The sequence below is a fragment of the Manihot esculenta genome, chromosome 11, assembly GCF_001659605.2.
Source record: "Manihot esculenta cultivar AM560-2 chromosome 11, M.esculenta_v8, whole genome shotgun sequence".
Taxonomy (NCBI): Eukaryota; Viridiplantae; Streptophyta; class Magnoliopsida; order Malpighiales; family Euphorbiaceae; genus Manihot; species Manihot esculenta.
Genome location: NC_035171.2, coordinates 32,226,404 through 32,242,926, shown reverse-complemented (window position 1 = coordinate 32,242,926; position 16,523 = coordinate 32,226,404). Strand labels below are relative to the sequence as shown.

General features: G+C 35.4%; 1 protein-coding gene across 1 annotated transcript; it reads right to left on the bottom strand.

The window, feature by feature from the left end:
• Positions 1-249: 249 nt before the first annotated feature.
• On the bottom strand, positions 250-16,176 carry LOC110626303 (AP-2 complex subunit alpha-1). The gene is made up of 27 exons (XM_021772124.2): positions 15,737-16,176; positions 11,561-11,692; positions 10,785-10,910; positions 9,409-9,471; positions 9,214-9,311; positions 8,920-9,127; positions 8,626-8,697; positions 8,453-8,545; positions 7,736-7,837; positions 7,476-7,573; positions 7,053-7,134; positions 6,814-6,902; positions 6,243-6,348; positions 6,102-6,167; positions 5,854-5,960; positions 5,659-5,763; positions 5,453-5,573; positions 5,123-5,314; positions 4,769-5,005; positions 4,123-4,203; positions 3,804-3,968; positions 3,628-3,714; positions 3,407-3,532; positions 1,615-1,695; positions 1,462-1,533; positions 963-1,042; positions 250-879 (listed from the first exon to the last, which is right to left on the bottom strand). Exons 1-27 carry the CDS (start codon positions 15,866-15,868, stop codon positions 738-740), a joined length of 3,063 nt encoding a protein of 1,020 aa, XP_021627816.1. The 5' UTR covers positions 15,869-16,176; the 3' UTR covers positions 250-737.
• Positions 16,177-16,523: the final 347 nt, after the last annotated feature.

Sequence of the window (16,523 nt, the reverse complement as noted above, 5' to 3'; positions counted from 1 at the left end):
TAGATGCAATCCCTGAACAAGTGAAAATAGCAGGCTGTATTTTGTTCTAACAGGTCTTGGTTTGCAAACCAGCAATGAGAATGTGAATCTAACATAATTTTCTCATTAAAATCCAAGAATTTCCTGTGCTGTGATTTCCAAACGCACAATCCATTTGATTTAAATGGTTAATCACTCCAGGCAAGATGGATTAGGAAAAGAATCAAGTGAATTTTTTCAAAAAAAAAAAAAAACCATGAATAGATTACATCCTCTTGAATTCCCCTATTTCTCTTTATTGAAAATATAATTATGCATCGACAATCAAATACAAACTATTACAACTCATTCTACTTCATGTAAATATTACAATGCGGTCAAATATCGTGGTACAGAAGCCAATCCAGTAAAACTGGTAAAAGGAAGAGGCAAAAATGGAGAGACAGACAGAGAGAGAGAGAGAGAGAGAGAGAGAAAGAGGAAAAAAAAACCTCACCCCCAAAGTGATTAAAGAAAAGAAAAGGAACCTCACTAAGCACATTGTGCAAAAGAATCTCAAAATCCTGACCAAACCCATCGAAATTCCACAAATTTTGCTGACCAAAATTTTAGCTCACCCTTAATTCCGCCAGCCCTTGCATCATGAATTTCCTGATCCACCTCTTGACTCAGAGGGACAGATGGGTGGGCCAGCTGTATAAATCACGTTTACAAGTGTACAATGAACAAATCTTCACACATCAAAAGCCTCAATATTCTTACAGCAGACCAGCCAACATGGCTCCTGGATCTGCCAAAGCCGACACTGGACTAGTTGGTTGTGCTACTGGAGGTGCTGCTGGTGGTGCTTGTGGTGCTGTAGGAATGCTAACCAATTGTTCCTTGATGAACTCCTTCAGCCTGTAAGTTAACAGGTCAGAAACATATGGCAGGTTCTCAATTATGGGGTCAAAAGGACAGCCAGAAATATCATAAATACATACTCAAATGTCAGTATAGGGTCTCCTGAGGCAACTGTCATTCGCAATTGTGTTCTATCTGCTGGATCAGTTTCTATTCGTATCTGAAATATTATATCGAAAAAAGATGTCAAGCAGAAATCCGAAAATTCAATTGCATCACAATCACAAGAACAATGCATTAGCCTAATGGTAGGTGCACCACCGAACAAAAGGTGAAAAGCCAAGTTCAAGTCCCCCATTATTATTAAACTGAAAACAGAAGGCTGCAACATTACAATGACGTAGAAATAGGATATAAAACAGCATGCTTCCCCCAGAGAATTGGTACTATGCAGAGATACAATGCATTGACTTTAAATAAACTGAAAAAAGAAAGTTCATTGCAACCTAGAGAGAAGGAACAAGTGTCCAATTCCAAGCATTATAGTATATAATGCTCAATGAAAAATCCACCACAAATAATACATCTATGAAATAATAATAGTACAGAACCAAATAATAAAAAGAACAACTCCATTACCAAGCAAAGCATTGCCCTTGTGCTCTCTGAGTAGAAAGTCGTACTTGCAACCAGGTTATTAGGATTTGGATCCTACAACAAAACATGGGACAGTGAACAAACAGGGAGCAACTCTGATAGGGTAGAAGCACAAAAAAAAAGGGAATATCTTACAAGCCCTGGAGATATCATCAACCGGAAACTGTTAAGTAGGTCTGCCATTTCCACCAAAGGCAATGGTTTTACACCTCTAACCTGCATACATATAGAAAAATATGAGCACATGCACACGAGTAGAAACAGAGAATGACACGAGAAACTCAGAATATCATATAAGTTGACAATGCCGAAGATAGTTTAAATATCCTTTCCTACAATAAATGAGATGGAAAGGCAATACTATACTACTCTAAAGGCAGGCATGCTCAGTTAGCATCTTATTGTCTACAAATCAGACTTCAATTGACTATAAATAAAGAAATCAGTTGTAAGAACTTCAATGCATGTTTCTACCTACAAACCTGGCTCAAATGTAGGAAGCTAGTTATACACATTGTCAATTGAAATCTAGAACTAGGCCTGAACAGAATGCAGATCAAACTGAAAAAACAGACAAGCTGATTTAATTTGGAAATTCAATTCTTTTTTTTTTTTTGGAAAATTGGTTCGTTTTTCTTTTGGTCTCTAATTTGGGTTACTAATTAAATTAGATTTAAAACCTGCAGGTTAGCTTGATTCTTTGTCTCTTCCCATTTTTGGTTTTTGCTATTCAGATTTATAATGTGTTGATGTTGAAAACTATAATTGTCATTATCTTGTTGCCTTTGTTTCCAAAGGAAACTGGAAACTGAAATTGGTGTTCCGTATTTCATATGGGTTTATGTTTTCCTGATCTTGTATTTCATCTGAATATGGGTTTCTATATGGCTGTGGAGTTTTCAGTTTAAACAAAAAAACCAAACAGCAATAGTTCGGTTCAATCAGTTCGGTTTTTTGTCTAATCGATGCAATTTAGTTTAGAATTTCAGAAGTTTTTGGTTTTCAGTTTGGTTTGATCATTTTCATCACTGAAGAAAAACTGAACCAAATCGAAAATCATGAATCTCCTATATATATATAGCTACTCTAGGTGCTCCTCACCTCCCCAACAGACCGATACCCATACCCAGTCATCCCATCTCACTCAAAGATTGCTGCTGAAACCATCATCAATTCTGAACCAGTGAACAATCCTTTTGAAACCATTAAACCATTGATTCTTTTTTTCCTTGCCATATCGGATTTGCTGGTCTACGGTCGCCAATCCCTCCCTGCCGTTTCAGATTGGCTGGTTGATCATCTCCTTGACATTGTCATTCTGGGGTTTTCAGGGATTTATGGATTTGAGGTTTCTTGGTCTCTGGTCTATGGTTTTGTTATTTGTAGAGGGTTTTTGTGTTTCTGGGTTATCATTTGGTATTGTGATTCTAGGGAAGGCAGGAACTAATCTAACAGCATCATTCTGTGCAAAACAATATCGTTCATTGGCAGATGCAGAGTTTTGGGCATAGATAAAAACCGAAGTTGTGAAATGATTTGGTTCGGTTAGATTCTGTTCATCTCTCATATCAGTTCATTTTCAGTTAGAGTTTTAGATCAATTTGGTTTGTCAATTTCACTTCAGTTTGGAACTAAACCGAGCAAATGTTCTCCCTCAGGTTTCTCTCCATTGGATTTAATCTGGGTTGAGAAGAAAAGGTTAACTGATGAACCAAACAGATTCGTCACGGTTCAATTCATTTTGGTTTTTTCTCTTTATTCAGTTTGGTTTGGTTTCAAAATATTATGCAATCAAACTAAACCGATTAATGCTCACCCCTAACTAGAATGAGTTTGAACAATAAAATAAGGTGAACATGGAGATGACAAGGTTTTTCCATTCAACGAAAAAATTCATATTCCCAAATGCTAAGCATAATGTACATACTACTTCTTGAAGCTTCAATGGTGGCCCTGAAAGTGACCTCCACTGAGGAAAAAACTCTTCTGCTGACACTGATATAGGCTGAAGAAATTTGTTCAGAACTGCTGGAAGACGAAGCTTCACATTGACCTAAAAAAAGGCCAACAAATGTAAGATATACAAATTTAACACCTGAATTTGTGAAAGTACCAGTAAAGAACAGAAGATAATAATCCAATAACTACCATGTTGGTCCCAAACTTGTAGGAAAAATCAAGAACAGCAACATCTCTACTTGGACGAAGATTCAAGACTTCAAGCGGACATTGTACCTAAACAGACAGAGAAAATCATGAAAAGAACAAATCGATGAAAGAAAACCCATGCCAACAACCAATAATAAAAGGGCAAGCCATTTCACCTGTGCCCGTGGAGGAATAGTTTCAGGTACTAATGAAAGCTCCATTTTTAAATGGGCGGGAGGCAATATTAGAGCTTGAACAAAATCAAGTGGAGAAGTATTTTTGTTTCCCAAGAAAAGAACAAGACGGCCATGTTGTGCCCGCCACTCTGCTTTTATACCAATCTGCAAACCATAAGCAAAAAACTCAGAAAAGATTGCAAAGCCAATAACGTATAGCAAAAGGATGTGGCTTAAACAAAAAGAGAAGATTATTAATCACAAAGGAACTGCAATAACCCATGACAGAACATACGTGGAATAACGTTGAAGTTCATACCTGAATGTATGGATCCTCATATAAGACACCGCTATCTTTCAAGCATAAAGCATAAAATCTTTCATTTATGTTTCCTATAGGCTGCAACCAAGTCAAACATTAGCAGTTATTAGAAGCAAGAATTTATTATATCGCATGAAAATAAGTCTTAAAAGCATAACAGATGAGTTATGCTAGCATGGTGCTTATCTGAGGAGGATTGGAAAAGCATGATATGCCCTTCTCCAGTTTAAAATATAACAATAACTAATTCTTAATTCCAAACTAGTTAAGGTAAGCTAATAAATGTAGGGGAAACTAAGTAGAAATACATCATGTATCGGAAGAATTACCCCAGTGTTTCTATGATTTGCTTTAACTAATTAAACTATCCTTACTTCTATAATTACATTAAAAAATCCCCACTTTATTCCCGTCTATAAATAAGGATTACTAACCATTCTTCTGTTAATCAAGATGTAAAAGATTCATTTACCCATAAAGTAACCAATTCAAGAAAGTATTGTCGTTCAGTGTAGATAAAGAAAAATCTTCTATTTCCACCACCATCTTAAAACCTTCCTCCTCACAATTCCCCCTACTAACAGCACATATTTGTTAACATGTGGATGAAGACCTCTTTCGTACTGCATGTGCCGAAAAATACCTGAACAGAATTTGTCTGTTCCACAACAGGTACAATAGCTGCACGATCCATTGTATTTACCACACCTTCCGCTTCAGAAGCTGCATTGCGCTCAGATGGAACAGCAGTTCCAGGAGGACCTTCAATTGCCAGCGGTCCCAAAAGATCACCGAGAAGATCTGCCGAGGGAGTTTGAGGATCTACCTTAGACAAAGTCCCGTTTGGCTGGGTCAGTGTTTGGTCTACTGAAGTATGGTCCTGTCAAGAGAAAAACAAATACAAAAATTACCAAATATGTCAAAAGTTTATTTAAAAAACTGAAGGACAAACGTATAAGGCAAAACTCGAGCATCCTCATAAGAGATAAGAACTAACTGCATTGTCACTCATGTTGGGGACTTTGACAAGAGCAAGTGGGCCAACTGGAACAGTAGGTGGTGGCCCATTAGCAGAGCGTTGGTCAGTCACAACCAAAGCGTTTGAAGTTTGTTGCTGGGCCCGCAACTTAATAGCACTTTGCTCTGCAGTATCAACTTCAGCATCTTCTGCTTTTTTAATTAATGCAGACTGAATTCAAAAAGAAAAGTCATGTTAGTGCAATGCTGAGCAACTGAATTCTTTAATCAAAACTATTGAAATTTTACAGATTTATAACTGCAGAGAAACATCTTGAGAACTTGTATATTGAGAAGTCACCAAGGATACCTGACGCTCAGGGAACTTGGGCATTTCAGCCAATATGTCCATTAGAGCTGCACCTTTCCTACTTAATGCAAAATACTCCACTGCTCTTTGTTGTATTTCGGCATCAATGCAACTTTCATATCTATAAGAATACACAGTATGTTAAGTTCACAAATCAACCAAGAGGACCAACCTGAAAATAGAAAACAAAAGCAAAGTTTCCTTACTTGTTAAATATTGCCCAGATTTGGTTTTGAAGTTCTGGATCAGGAGGTTGAGTGTGCATCAAGATCTTAGCATAAGTTGAAAGAAGAATCGGAATGGTAGGTGTTCTGCAGACACATTCACTCTCTAAGATACAGCAGCAGAATGAAGCAAAATATTGACTGAAAAAGATCAGGAGCAATCATTAGGTGTCTTACGATACAGTAGGAAGCTTCTCATGTATTATGTTAAAAATTTCCTTTGGACTACATCCAGGCCGCCTGGCCAAAAGGTGGCTGAACTCTCCAAGGATATAAGCGCTGACCTGTTGCATGCATGTATTAAAACAAGCTATACATCTCTATTCATAGCCCTCTCCTTGCGCACTGCCTCCTTCCTTCCTCAACACCTATATATAATTACATACAAGTACTAGCATCAAAGGTAAGCACACTCAAATACACACCTTGACCATTGTCTCATGTATAGCAGGCTTGTCAAGATACTCTCTGGCTTTTGCTGCTGCATAAGGCTGAAAGAAGTTCTTAAGTCTCAGTTGAAAATACTCTAGATAAAGATATGCTCACGATAAAAAGATTTTGATTACCTGTAGGTCTTCATTGTTTGTAACAAACTGCACAACACGAAACCATATGTCATCACTTACAAAATCTCCTGCCTTGTCAATCAACTGTAGGATCACATCCACGTACCTGTGTTTAAGATATATGACATCATATGGACATGATTAATATTGTGCAAGCAGTCATTTCAACAGAACACAGTTGATCGTGTAAATTTTCGAAAGCATCCATATGTAATTCAAGGTAATGCCAGAAACATCAAGGAGAATATGACTTAGTGGCGAAAAAAACCTTTTGAAATCTTCTTGTTTCTGATAATTTATTACATACAATAATTTTGCTTTCATAAATTTGTGGATACCTTATTCTCTTTGAGACCCATATAGAACAGTCTTGGTCTACAATGGTAACACCCCTTTTGGTGTTTTTATTAATATAGGTATCTATTTATTAATTACAAAAAAAGGAAACTGATCATGTTAAATTGGCAGTCTCAAATCTCAACCAGTTAGAAAACTCATAATTTTCATTAACAAACTTACTATTGCTATTTACAACATTTTCTAGTATCTATCACCAGGAAAATGTCCTTACCAAGACAAATCAGGGGCGAACTTCTCTGCAAGAATAGCAGCTTTAAGAGACAATTCTTCTCGCATTGCAAAATCTGCAGTACTTAGATACTGAGGACAAGATGAAATCAGTGACATGCTCATTTTATTCTTTAGAAAGAAAATTTCTCTTCGGGTTGTGAATTTGTGATAAAATTCAAACACATCAAATCAAAATGTCAACTAAATTCATGCAGAACTAATACACAAATTTATTTGTACCTGCAACAGTTCTTCCACTATGTCCTTTGCATTTGAAACATCGCACATGCCATAAAGTAAATCAAGAGCACGCCGACGAATGCTGCAACAAAAATTTCAAGTCAACATACTTAAATTCTGAGAAAATACGTGACATGAACGTCAAAATATAGTAGTTGCCATGCCATTTAAGCCCCTACTCAGTAGTTTTTTTATCATTGAAACAGTGTTGCACAAATGTCAATATGTCTGATACACATTTAGTTTAAGTTGTCTTATAAGACCTATGGAGCTTTAAAAGATGATATGCTTATGATTTATTAGTTAACAGAATCACATAAATATAGAACTAGTGACCCAACAATTACAATGAATATGCATCAGAACAATGTCAAAAAAAGATGGTACTTCCAAATTCAAGAATGAAAAACACTCAAACTCAACCTGATGTCAGGGTCTTTCAGTGAGGTGATGATCTGAGCCTGGTGTCTTTTGATAATTTCTTGCACATCTGTAACCATCAACATCCGAGTCATATTCTCCTGCAGCAAAGCAACAAAGCAATGTAATGCCCAATCACAGCTAAAACAGAAAGTAGATCAACAAATTGAGTTTAGATGTGAGCTTCAATTCAACAAGCTTGTTAATTTGTTTATGCAAGACTCAGAATAAACAGAAATAGGTATAATGCTTCCACATCTTACCAATCCAAGATATCGGATATTTGGTTCACGCACAGCAATAAATTTTCCAAGAAGTGCAACACATTGAGACATCATCTCCTTTTCAGCATCAAGATGCATGACCTGCATAGGAAAATTAAACACCAATCCCAGAGAAAAAGATTAACAAAAGAGGACCTTATTTTCAATGGATTAAGCTTCAGGAATGAAGCAAACGCTTTTGCTATCCATGGTATAGCACAGAAAAGAAGTTTCTGAATTCTGACAGGCAGAAGATATCACTAAAATAGATGCAACAATTATTTAAAGAAGACTACCATTAACAGGAGGTGAAGGTAATGCTCCTCAAACAAACCTTTTCTTTCCGTAAAAATGTGTGAGACAGCGAGAAAGAGGCAATAACACTCAAATATACATTAGAATGTCCATATATGGAACGTACAAGGAGTAACAATTACATTTGTATGTAGACATTTGCATCAAGAACCAATCATGTTTCATTATGCTATTGAAGAAATTTTACATTCATAACAAAGGGGAGAAAACCTATCAAGAAACCAAATTATAAATTTAAAAATGCTTAAAAGACTTGTCGTTAGTTTCAGCAAGTTCCAATATAATGCTCTTTTTATCTGAATATATTCAAAACTTGTCTCAATCAAAATAACATACTATAATTGAATTATGCTTGTTCCATGAAACAGTTTACATGTTATGCTCATTAAGAAATATACTTACAAGAGCAAGGGCTTCAAAGAGAACAGCATGTGCAGCATTGTTCTTATTTACATTTTTTACAACATCAGTTCCCATCAATATCCTCTGCAACACCTGAAGTCATGAACATATGTTTCATAAGAATCAGACATCCTAGGGAAATATCAAAACAAATTCATTCAGAAAAGTTGAACCTCGAACAACGATCTTCTAGTATTAGGATCTTCAATAGTTGGAAAATACTGAAGAGCCCTCATTGTCTTAACCTGTGCGTCCAAAGAACAGAGTTAAAATAATCTTCTGCAGCATAAAGTATGCGACAATGCATTGCTATTGAAAAGAGATGTAAAGATAAGTTGTTTTCCTACCCAAAATAAAAAGGAACAGAACTCGATGATATTAATTAGATTAATTATATTTTATCAACAACAAACAAGAATTGCAAATTATTTTACCAAAAATTATTAAAAAGGGGGGAAAATAAATACCTGAAGCCAAGGAGATGGGATTCCATAATAAGTATATTCTTGTGGAATGTCTTGGTTCCTAGCAAGTCGCTCCAATGCCTTGACACACTTTGGGAGACAGCTCCAATATGCTTCATGGTTATTTGATACTAAAGCAACAAGAAGGCTCATAGAAGATGTTAAAACACCAAGATCACGTTCATCTAACAGTTGAGCCATCCGGTCCGCCCTAAAATATTTGGCATACGAGCTTATTCAAAATAGCTCAGGAAGAAAGGTAAATTTGCAAAGCCACCACACACAGTTCAAACATACCAGCCCTCTATATTGACAACATCAGGGTTTTTTCTATACAAGCGCAGCAGACATAATGCAGCTTTTTTCCTCACAAGCGGTCTGCAGCTACTAGAAATCTGAAACCAAAACAGGAAAAAGGAGGGAAGGGCATTTGAATCAATGATTTGTAACGTAATGTAGGCCAGTTAGGCTCAGAAATTTTTATTCTCTTACAAGCAACTTTTGAACATCTGCTGCTAAAGATTCAGCAAATTCTCTCCCACCAATATTCCCAACCTACAAAGATGAAATCAAAATCTTAGCATGTAAGATAGGAACCCAAATTAACATATCAAAGAAATAATAGGCAAAACAAAAACAAGAAGAAAGTCCAACAGTAATTTTTGAAACATTTATCATGCCCCAGAGCAAAAAGAATATGAAACATTATATACACATCTGATTAAACAATCATACAAATTTGCCACAAAATTTCCAAATAAGAGAAAAAAAATGAAATGGTAACATTTCAGGAATTAAAATAAAACCAAGAGTGCACATAACAATGCTTCTATTTTAAGAATTAATAGCATTTTAATTAGCAACAATACAAAGATAGTGTAGTCAAAATACAACACTAATATCAAAATTCTTTCCTAATCTGCAAGGCATTTGAAGTTTTGAACCCATTTCAGTTGTTGAGTTTAAAAGTTCCCTAACCCTTTACTGGTGAATTTCATTCAAAATAAAAATTCTGAAAGCAATCAAGAATCAGATGAGAAGATTAGACACATTAAACATTTTTAATTATTGAAGAGAAACAATAGAATATGCACATGCCCATGCAAGGAATAGGACAGTGCTCTCCTATTTTAAGTGTGAAATTTTTGAACTGTGATCCCTTACAACACACAAAATGTTAAGCCAGTGGATGCTTCCATCTCCTATGGCCCTTGAATTCACTCTTATCAAACTATTCAAAGAATACTAAAAGGACCCACATGATAATTTCTTTGTACTAAAAGTGTAACACTTCAAGCACAGAATCCATACCAAAAGAACCTGTTAACATCCAGCAATTCCATAATGCAAGTCCCCACAACTTCCTAGTCCAGTTTCAGATGGATCAATTTTGCAGCAGTTCAGAATAAAAGAAAATCTCAACAAACCCCATCCTGCTCCGCCACACCCAGAAAAGAAAAGAAAAGAAAAACAATCTTCATGGATATTGTTTATAATCAAGATTCACTCACAAGTCACCCCAGCAAAAAGAAAATTGAAAAAAAAGCTATCCTAGAATATTCAGCTATCCCATTGGCCTTCGGAGCAGAATGAGTTCCTATAATGCTTGAGCTTACATCAGATGAAACCTACTTAATCCTCTCCACCTAGCCTAATTCTTCCTTCAAATATTCACCAATATGTTATATGACAGACCAAAAGATTTGGGAAGCAAAATCTGAGTTACAAAAGGATAGTAGCTTATCTTCTATAAGAGGGGGACCATATCACAGTGAAAATCAGAACTATTCTCCAGCAAGATTCAAAGTCTTTTGAAAACTATAAATTGAATATACATGAAGGCTAAAATTACATTTCCTGTTGCATACCAAAGTCAAAGCCAGGCACTGAAAAGTTTCATTTCGACCAATAATGTCATTGCGCACAGTATTTATTGCTAATCTGAGGAAATCATGGTTCTCGTTGAGCAAACATGATGTCACTATGTAGCCAACCTGTAGCCACATAAAGATAAAAGCAAATTATGTAGCAGAGTCAATTTAATTTGCAATGCATTATTTAACTATTGACAATCACTTAATATTTATTACTAATAGTTTAATACACCACACCATAAAATAAATATTAGTTGGAATTAAAGCCGGCCAAGGGCAGGTTCGTAAATGAAACCAGTGCAATTCAAACTTGAACTAAAACCAGATTGACAAAATCCAGATTCAAACTTGACTGGAACGTCCTGAATCAGTTCTGGGTCAAAAGCAATACTTTTTGTTAAAAAAAAATAAAAAACAAATTCAATGTTGAATTTGATCAAACCGGAACTGGAATGGGAAGTCTCTTACAGTTCCAGTTCCCTTGAACCACAACCACAAGTCCGGTCCCCTTCAGCCCATACAATTGGCCAGGCTTGGTTGGCATCAGATATTCCATTTCTTAACATCTGCTATAGCATTTCCCTATGACTTAATACAAGCAGAAATAATTTTGGGGATTTTTTGCACATCAAATGGATTATAGCAAAACAAGGTCATAACAATTGTTTGCAGTTGCAACTGTGCAACAATCCAAACTCAATGTATGCAATTGTCGGCCAGCTGAATGAGTACGAATCATTATGGAGCATCATATGCAAAAAGGAGCTTACCTGCTTTTCTGGGTATTTTGGAGCAGATATTAAGGACACAGCTTCCATATGACCAAAATCCACATCATAACCAAGCATATAAATATAAAGCATTTTCCAAACATATTTCTTCTTCTCATAAGGAGACAAACCCTGTTTAAGAAAACAAAACACCTCCATAAATAACTGCTCTAGGAAGTTGCAGTTTAATGAAATTTGCAGATATTTACATAGGGATCCAGAGAAGGGAGAGAGAGAGATTAATGAACAATGTCTAAAATATAATTTGTAACTTATTAGGGGGCTTTAATAGCAAAAATACAAACTAAAGATAATAAACACTAGGGTGCATCTAACATATATCTCCACCTCATACAAGGTTAAGCTTAATAACCATTAAGTTAAACATTTGTATCGAGATGTGTGCTGAATCAATTAAAGTGTGCATAATGTGCGCATGAATCTATATGTGAATATTTAGTCCAAAGGTTGTTAAGCTCATTCTCATATAAATTCGAGCTTATACGCTTATACTTACACAAATAAATCTACATTCCTAGTTATAGAGACAATTAAGGCAAAATTGAGAATTGAGTGCTGATGTAGTGAATCAGCCTATACAGTTTAACAGATGCAAGGAGAACATGGGGAAATTTAAATTAAAAAAATAAATAAATAAAACTAAAAACCAGAAGTACAAAAATATTCAGCAGAAACCCCAAAAAAGAAGGAGAAGAGAATAATTGATTCATGATCATTTGGTTGCAAATACAAAAACATATGGCATTCACTTAGAAAAAAGGGAGAAAAAAACATTATTTGTATTGTGTACATATTATATGCTAAGCCCTTTAAACCTTATGCTAGCCTTTTGAAACTAACATTTTACCAATCTAAATCAGTAATCAAGAGAAAGTACACTAATGGGGTCACCAATAATTGCATTTTGGAACCCAATTCAGAATAGAATTTAATTTCACTTATTCATGTTAAGAAAGATTTCAGTTATATATGTACATAAAGGGTCCATCCTCTATGTAGGATTTGGGAGAATGCGGTAGGTAAGTAACAAGTTAATGTTCACCCCAAAATTTAAATCAATGGTATTTGGTGCTGCCTTATAGTCAAAGTAGGGAATGTGTTAAGGCCTTAAGGCACATCTTTTCACCCATCTTAAGTCTGATAAAAATTCAACCAGTAACCTGCAAGGATGTTTTCAGTGCAAAACTGCCATAGATTATCTATTTATACATATGACATCCTTTTTACATGATACCTTTTTATGAATAATAGATCCATTAAGAAAATAAAGCCCAAAGCCAAGGGCATCAAAGAGGCCAAAAGGGATGGAAATAATTTGCTAAACCTCAAATTCCATAAAGTTCAGAACAAATATGGAAAAACTAAGTTCCATGTGGGATTAATATCACAAGAAGAAACTTCTCAAAGACGAAAGTTCTACAAAAACTTTCCCTCCTTAACCACTAAACTTGCATCCAATGTCATTAAACCGAGGTTCAGCTCATAAAAACTGTACTAGTTTATGATCCCAAGAATGAAATGAACTCCAAATCATGACTAAATCAAAACTTTAAAATTGTTGTGTACTTTCTTGTTAAAATGGTAGAATTGTTAAAATTGGTAAATCAATTGAAGTGGTAAAGGTAGGCAAGGAAGGACTAGAACTGCTTGATGGCATATTGCTGCTAAGAGCGGGGAACTACTTGTTTCCAGCAATTGGTTCAAACTAACTAAAAATGCCTGGTTTCAACATAATATAAATGAATTTATCACATAAACATGATCAGAGATACAGAAGAGCCAGTGTAGAAAGCCCATAAGGCGGCCACTATATGAACTGAAAATGGTGATTTAATTGAAACAAGAGATTCAAATTGAAGAAATTTAAGGCACACATATGCACCTCCCCCTCCCCCCCTCTTTCTCTCTATTCAACTCTCTTCTGTCTCCTCTTTGCAACTCAAGCTATGGCAATGCTTGTGTTTCAAAAATAAAGACTTCCTTTTTTTCCCTCACTTAGAATTGAAGGTATACAGTCAAAAAAATATGCATAGAGTTAAGTTATTGATGAGCACACATGAATGCACAGTTATATTTCAGCATGAACAAGACCAAAATCCTAAAAAACAATCTTCACAGTATGGAAACCATGTCAATCTCATTGTATTTACTGCATGATATCCAATATCTTAGCCCATCAAATTCTGAGTTCCTTAGTTTTCTAAATCTTTTTTCTCTATATTGAAAAATGAATGAAACATTTTAGTCCACCCATTAAATACTGTAGTTCCTTACAATTGTTTCAAAATTTATGAAAGGAATTCCAAAAGCATACAAGAATAACAAGAGTTAAGTGGAGAGAATAAATCTAATAATATCATCACCGTAGCCCAGTACAAAAAAAATAAAGAAGAGCAAGGAGCACTTCCACATCTTCAGCTCCTCCATCTTATTTTCATGTAGTTTGCCAATTTATTTTAATAGAGGTGCCTTTCACAGAGACCCTATCAAACTTTATTATGAAATCACATAAAAATGGCCAGGCAAATACTAAGAATAAACATCAGGATGGGATTGACTAAGGGCTAAGGCACAAGATGTCTTAGACTGGAAAGGAAAAGAAAAACTTCAATTCAAGTGCAGTAGCCACACCAATTTCTTGACAAATCTGAACTCCTAAACCAGGTCTTAAGTTTCCAGATAAAATATCATGATTCAAGACTCACCAGGGCACCATAACATAAAAGAACCTCATAGGTCCATAGCTATTAAAGGTTGTGCCTCAGGCTCAAGGCTCACTAGGCTCCAAACCTAGTACCTTAAGTGTCTAGGTGTGCACCTTATTCCTAGTACAAGGCTCTAGGATGGCGGACCTTTATTTCCACTATCAGGCCATCAGCAAGTACTTCAATTACAAAAAGATACTCCTTGACTTTAAATTTGCCTATCCACTAGAATCTAATATTGATGACTAAAAAGTTTCCGGACTTAGTATCACTAATGAGCAGGGATAACTAGTTGCTGTTAATCTCTCTTTCTCACACATTATTGTCAATATTATGTATCTTTCTTGTCTTTACTGCTTTTACACCCCTTTTATTTTTAATTTATTTTAAATTATCCCTTTTAACACCATGGACAATGCTAACTGAGTAATTTATTATAGTATTATTGCAATATTACTTCTTTATTTTTTTTCAAAAAAGACATTAACACGCTATTTATGTAATATATTTATTGATTATATACCATATATAATTAAAGAAAAGAAAAATTAAAATGTTATTTAGGTCCTTTATTCAGGTTCTATATTTCTTAGTTATCTAAAATTGTTTTTTACTAAAATTTATTCTTTGAATCTCACTTCATACACGCACACGCTTGCACCTAAGCGCCAGGACTCCTTTGTGTCTTAGTGTGGCTTGAGCCTTTAATAACTATACAATGTAAGCAGGGTTATCACACAACCAATGTTTGCGATTTTAATAAGACACAAGCTCAAGGGCTATAGGTGTTGTTCTAATAATAACCCAAATCCATTCCAAAATTCCTTCTGGCCTGGCGAGAAAACTAAGGCCCTTGTAAACCTTCCAAGTTATACAAGACCTACAAATAAAAATCTAGTCGCTTGAATGGACTAATGTGTCCCAATAATGAATCCATTTCAAACTTACAAGAAACTGATACTGAACTGAAACACACTGAATAGTCATGCCTAGTAATCAAGGCTGAGGAAAACTTATATAAAAGATAATAATAAATAAACAGAGAAAGCCAATCTTTTCACCAAGAAAAGAATTGAAATACTTCAGGTTCCAAGGTTAATTTATATGACATTCAGTTGAACAAGCTTAGCTAATGTAAACTGTTTTCATTTACAGGACCCTCAGCTGACTGCATTAAAAGGCAACAATTGTACCCCACCCCACCCACCCCCCACCCCCCCCCCAAAAACAAAAAGACCTCAAGTTTCTTATTTGCATGAGCTTACTTGAGTGAGAAAAACTCCGTTTCACTGACCATGAATTCGAAATTAAAATACATATCCTCAATGATCCAAAACCAAATACGGAGCAATAAAGCCACTTTCATAGTGCTTGAGATCAAAATCACAAGAAAAGATAAGCACATTTGTGAACACCTAATTGACAGGAAAAGGGGGGAAAAAACCCAAACCTTTTCATTTTTGAAGCGAGTACGAACGTTGCCGAGCTCTTTATCCACGCGAAGCCTCTCCTGCTCTTTGTTTGGGCAATTACGAATGTCACTAATAAACACAGAGAGACCTCTCATGCCGGAAAGCGCCATTTTCTCTTAGATCCAGCAAGAGAGCCACGCGTACCTCCACTTCCAGCTCCGAATTCCCAAATCCTCTCAGTTTCGGAAACCAGAACGCAAAGATGATGAGATCTAAGAAGACGATACAGAGAGATCTTCGAGGGAGATCTGAGTATGAGTTGAAGCAGAATCGATAGAAGGAGAAAGAGAGTGCTGTGATCTAGAGAGAGAGATAAATGTGTATGAAATTTTAAGAGAGAGAAAGAGGTGGACTGGGAAGAAATTTGGAAAAGCCGTCGGGCCAGTGCAGGAGACGACTTTTATTTTACTATTTGCCCCTCCATTTTTATTCATTTTTCGCTTTCGTTCGTTTTCTTTTTTTTCTGTAATATTTTCTAGTCCTATAGATAGGGCCGGCCCAGGTCCGTTACGGTTGTCCCACTTTTGGGTTTTTGAAATTGGAATGAAGGAACTGTAACAGAGTTGACCAAAGAAAATTTTAAAAAAAAGGTGTTATTTTAAATTTTTTTAAAAAATTATTTAGCTTACTCAAAAAAATTAATTGAGTTTTAAAGCTCTGTTTTTTCATAAAAATATTTTTTTAATATATTCAGAAAAAAAATTGTTAATAAAAATAATATTTTTTTATTAATACAGAAAATTAAAACGTTTTTAATGAAAATGA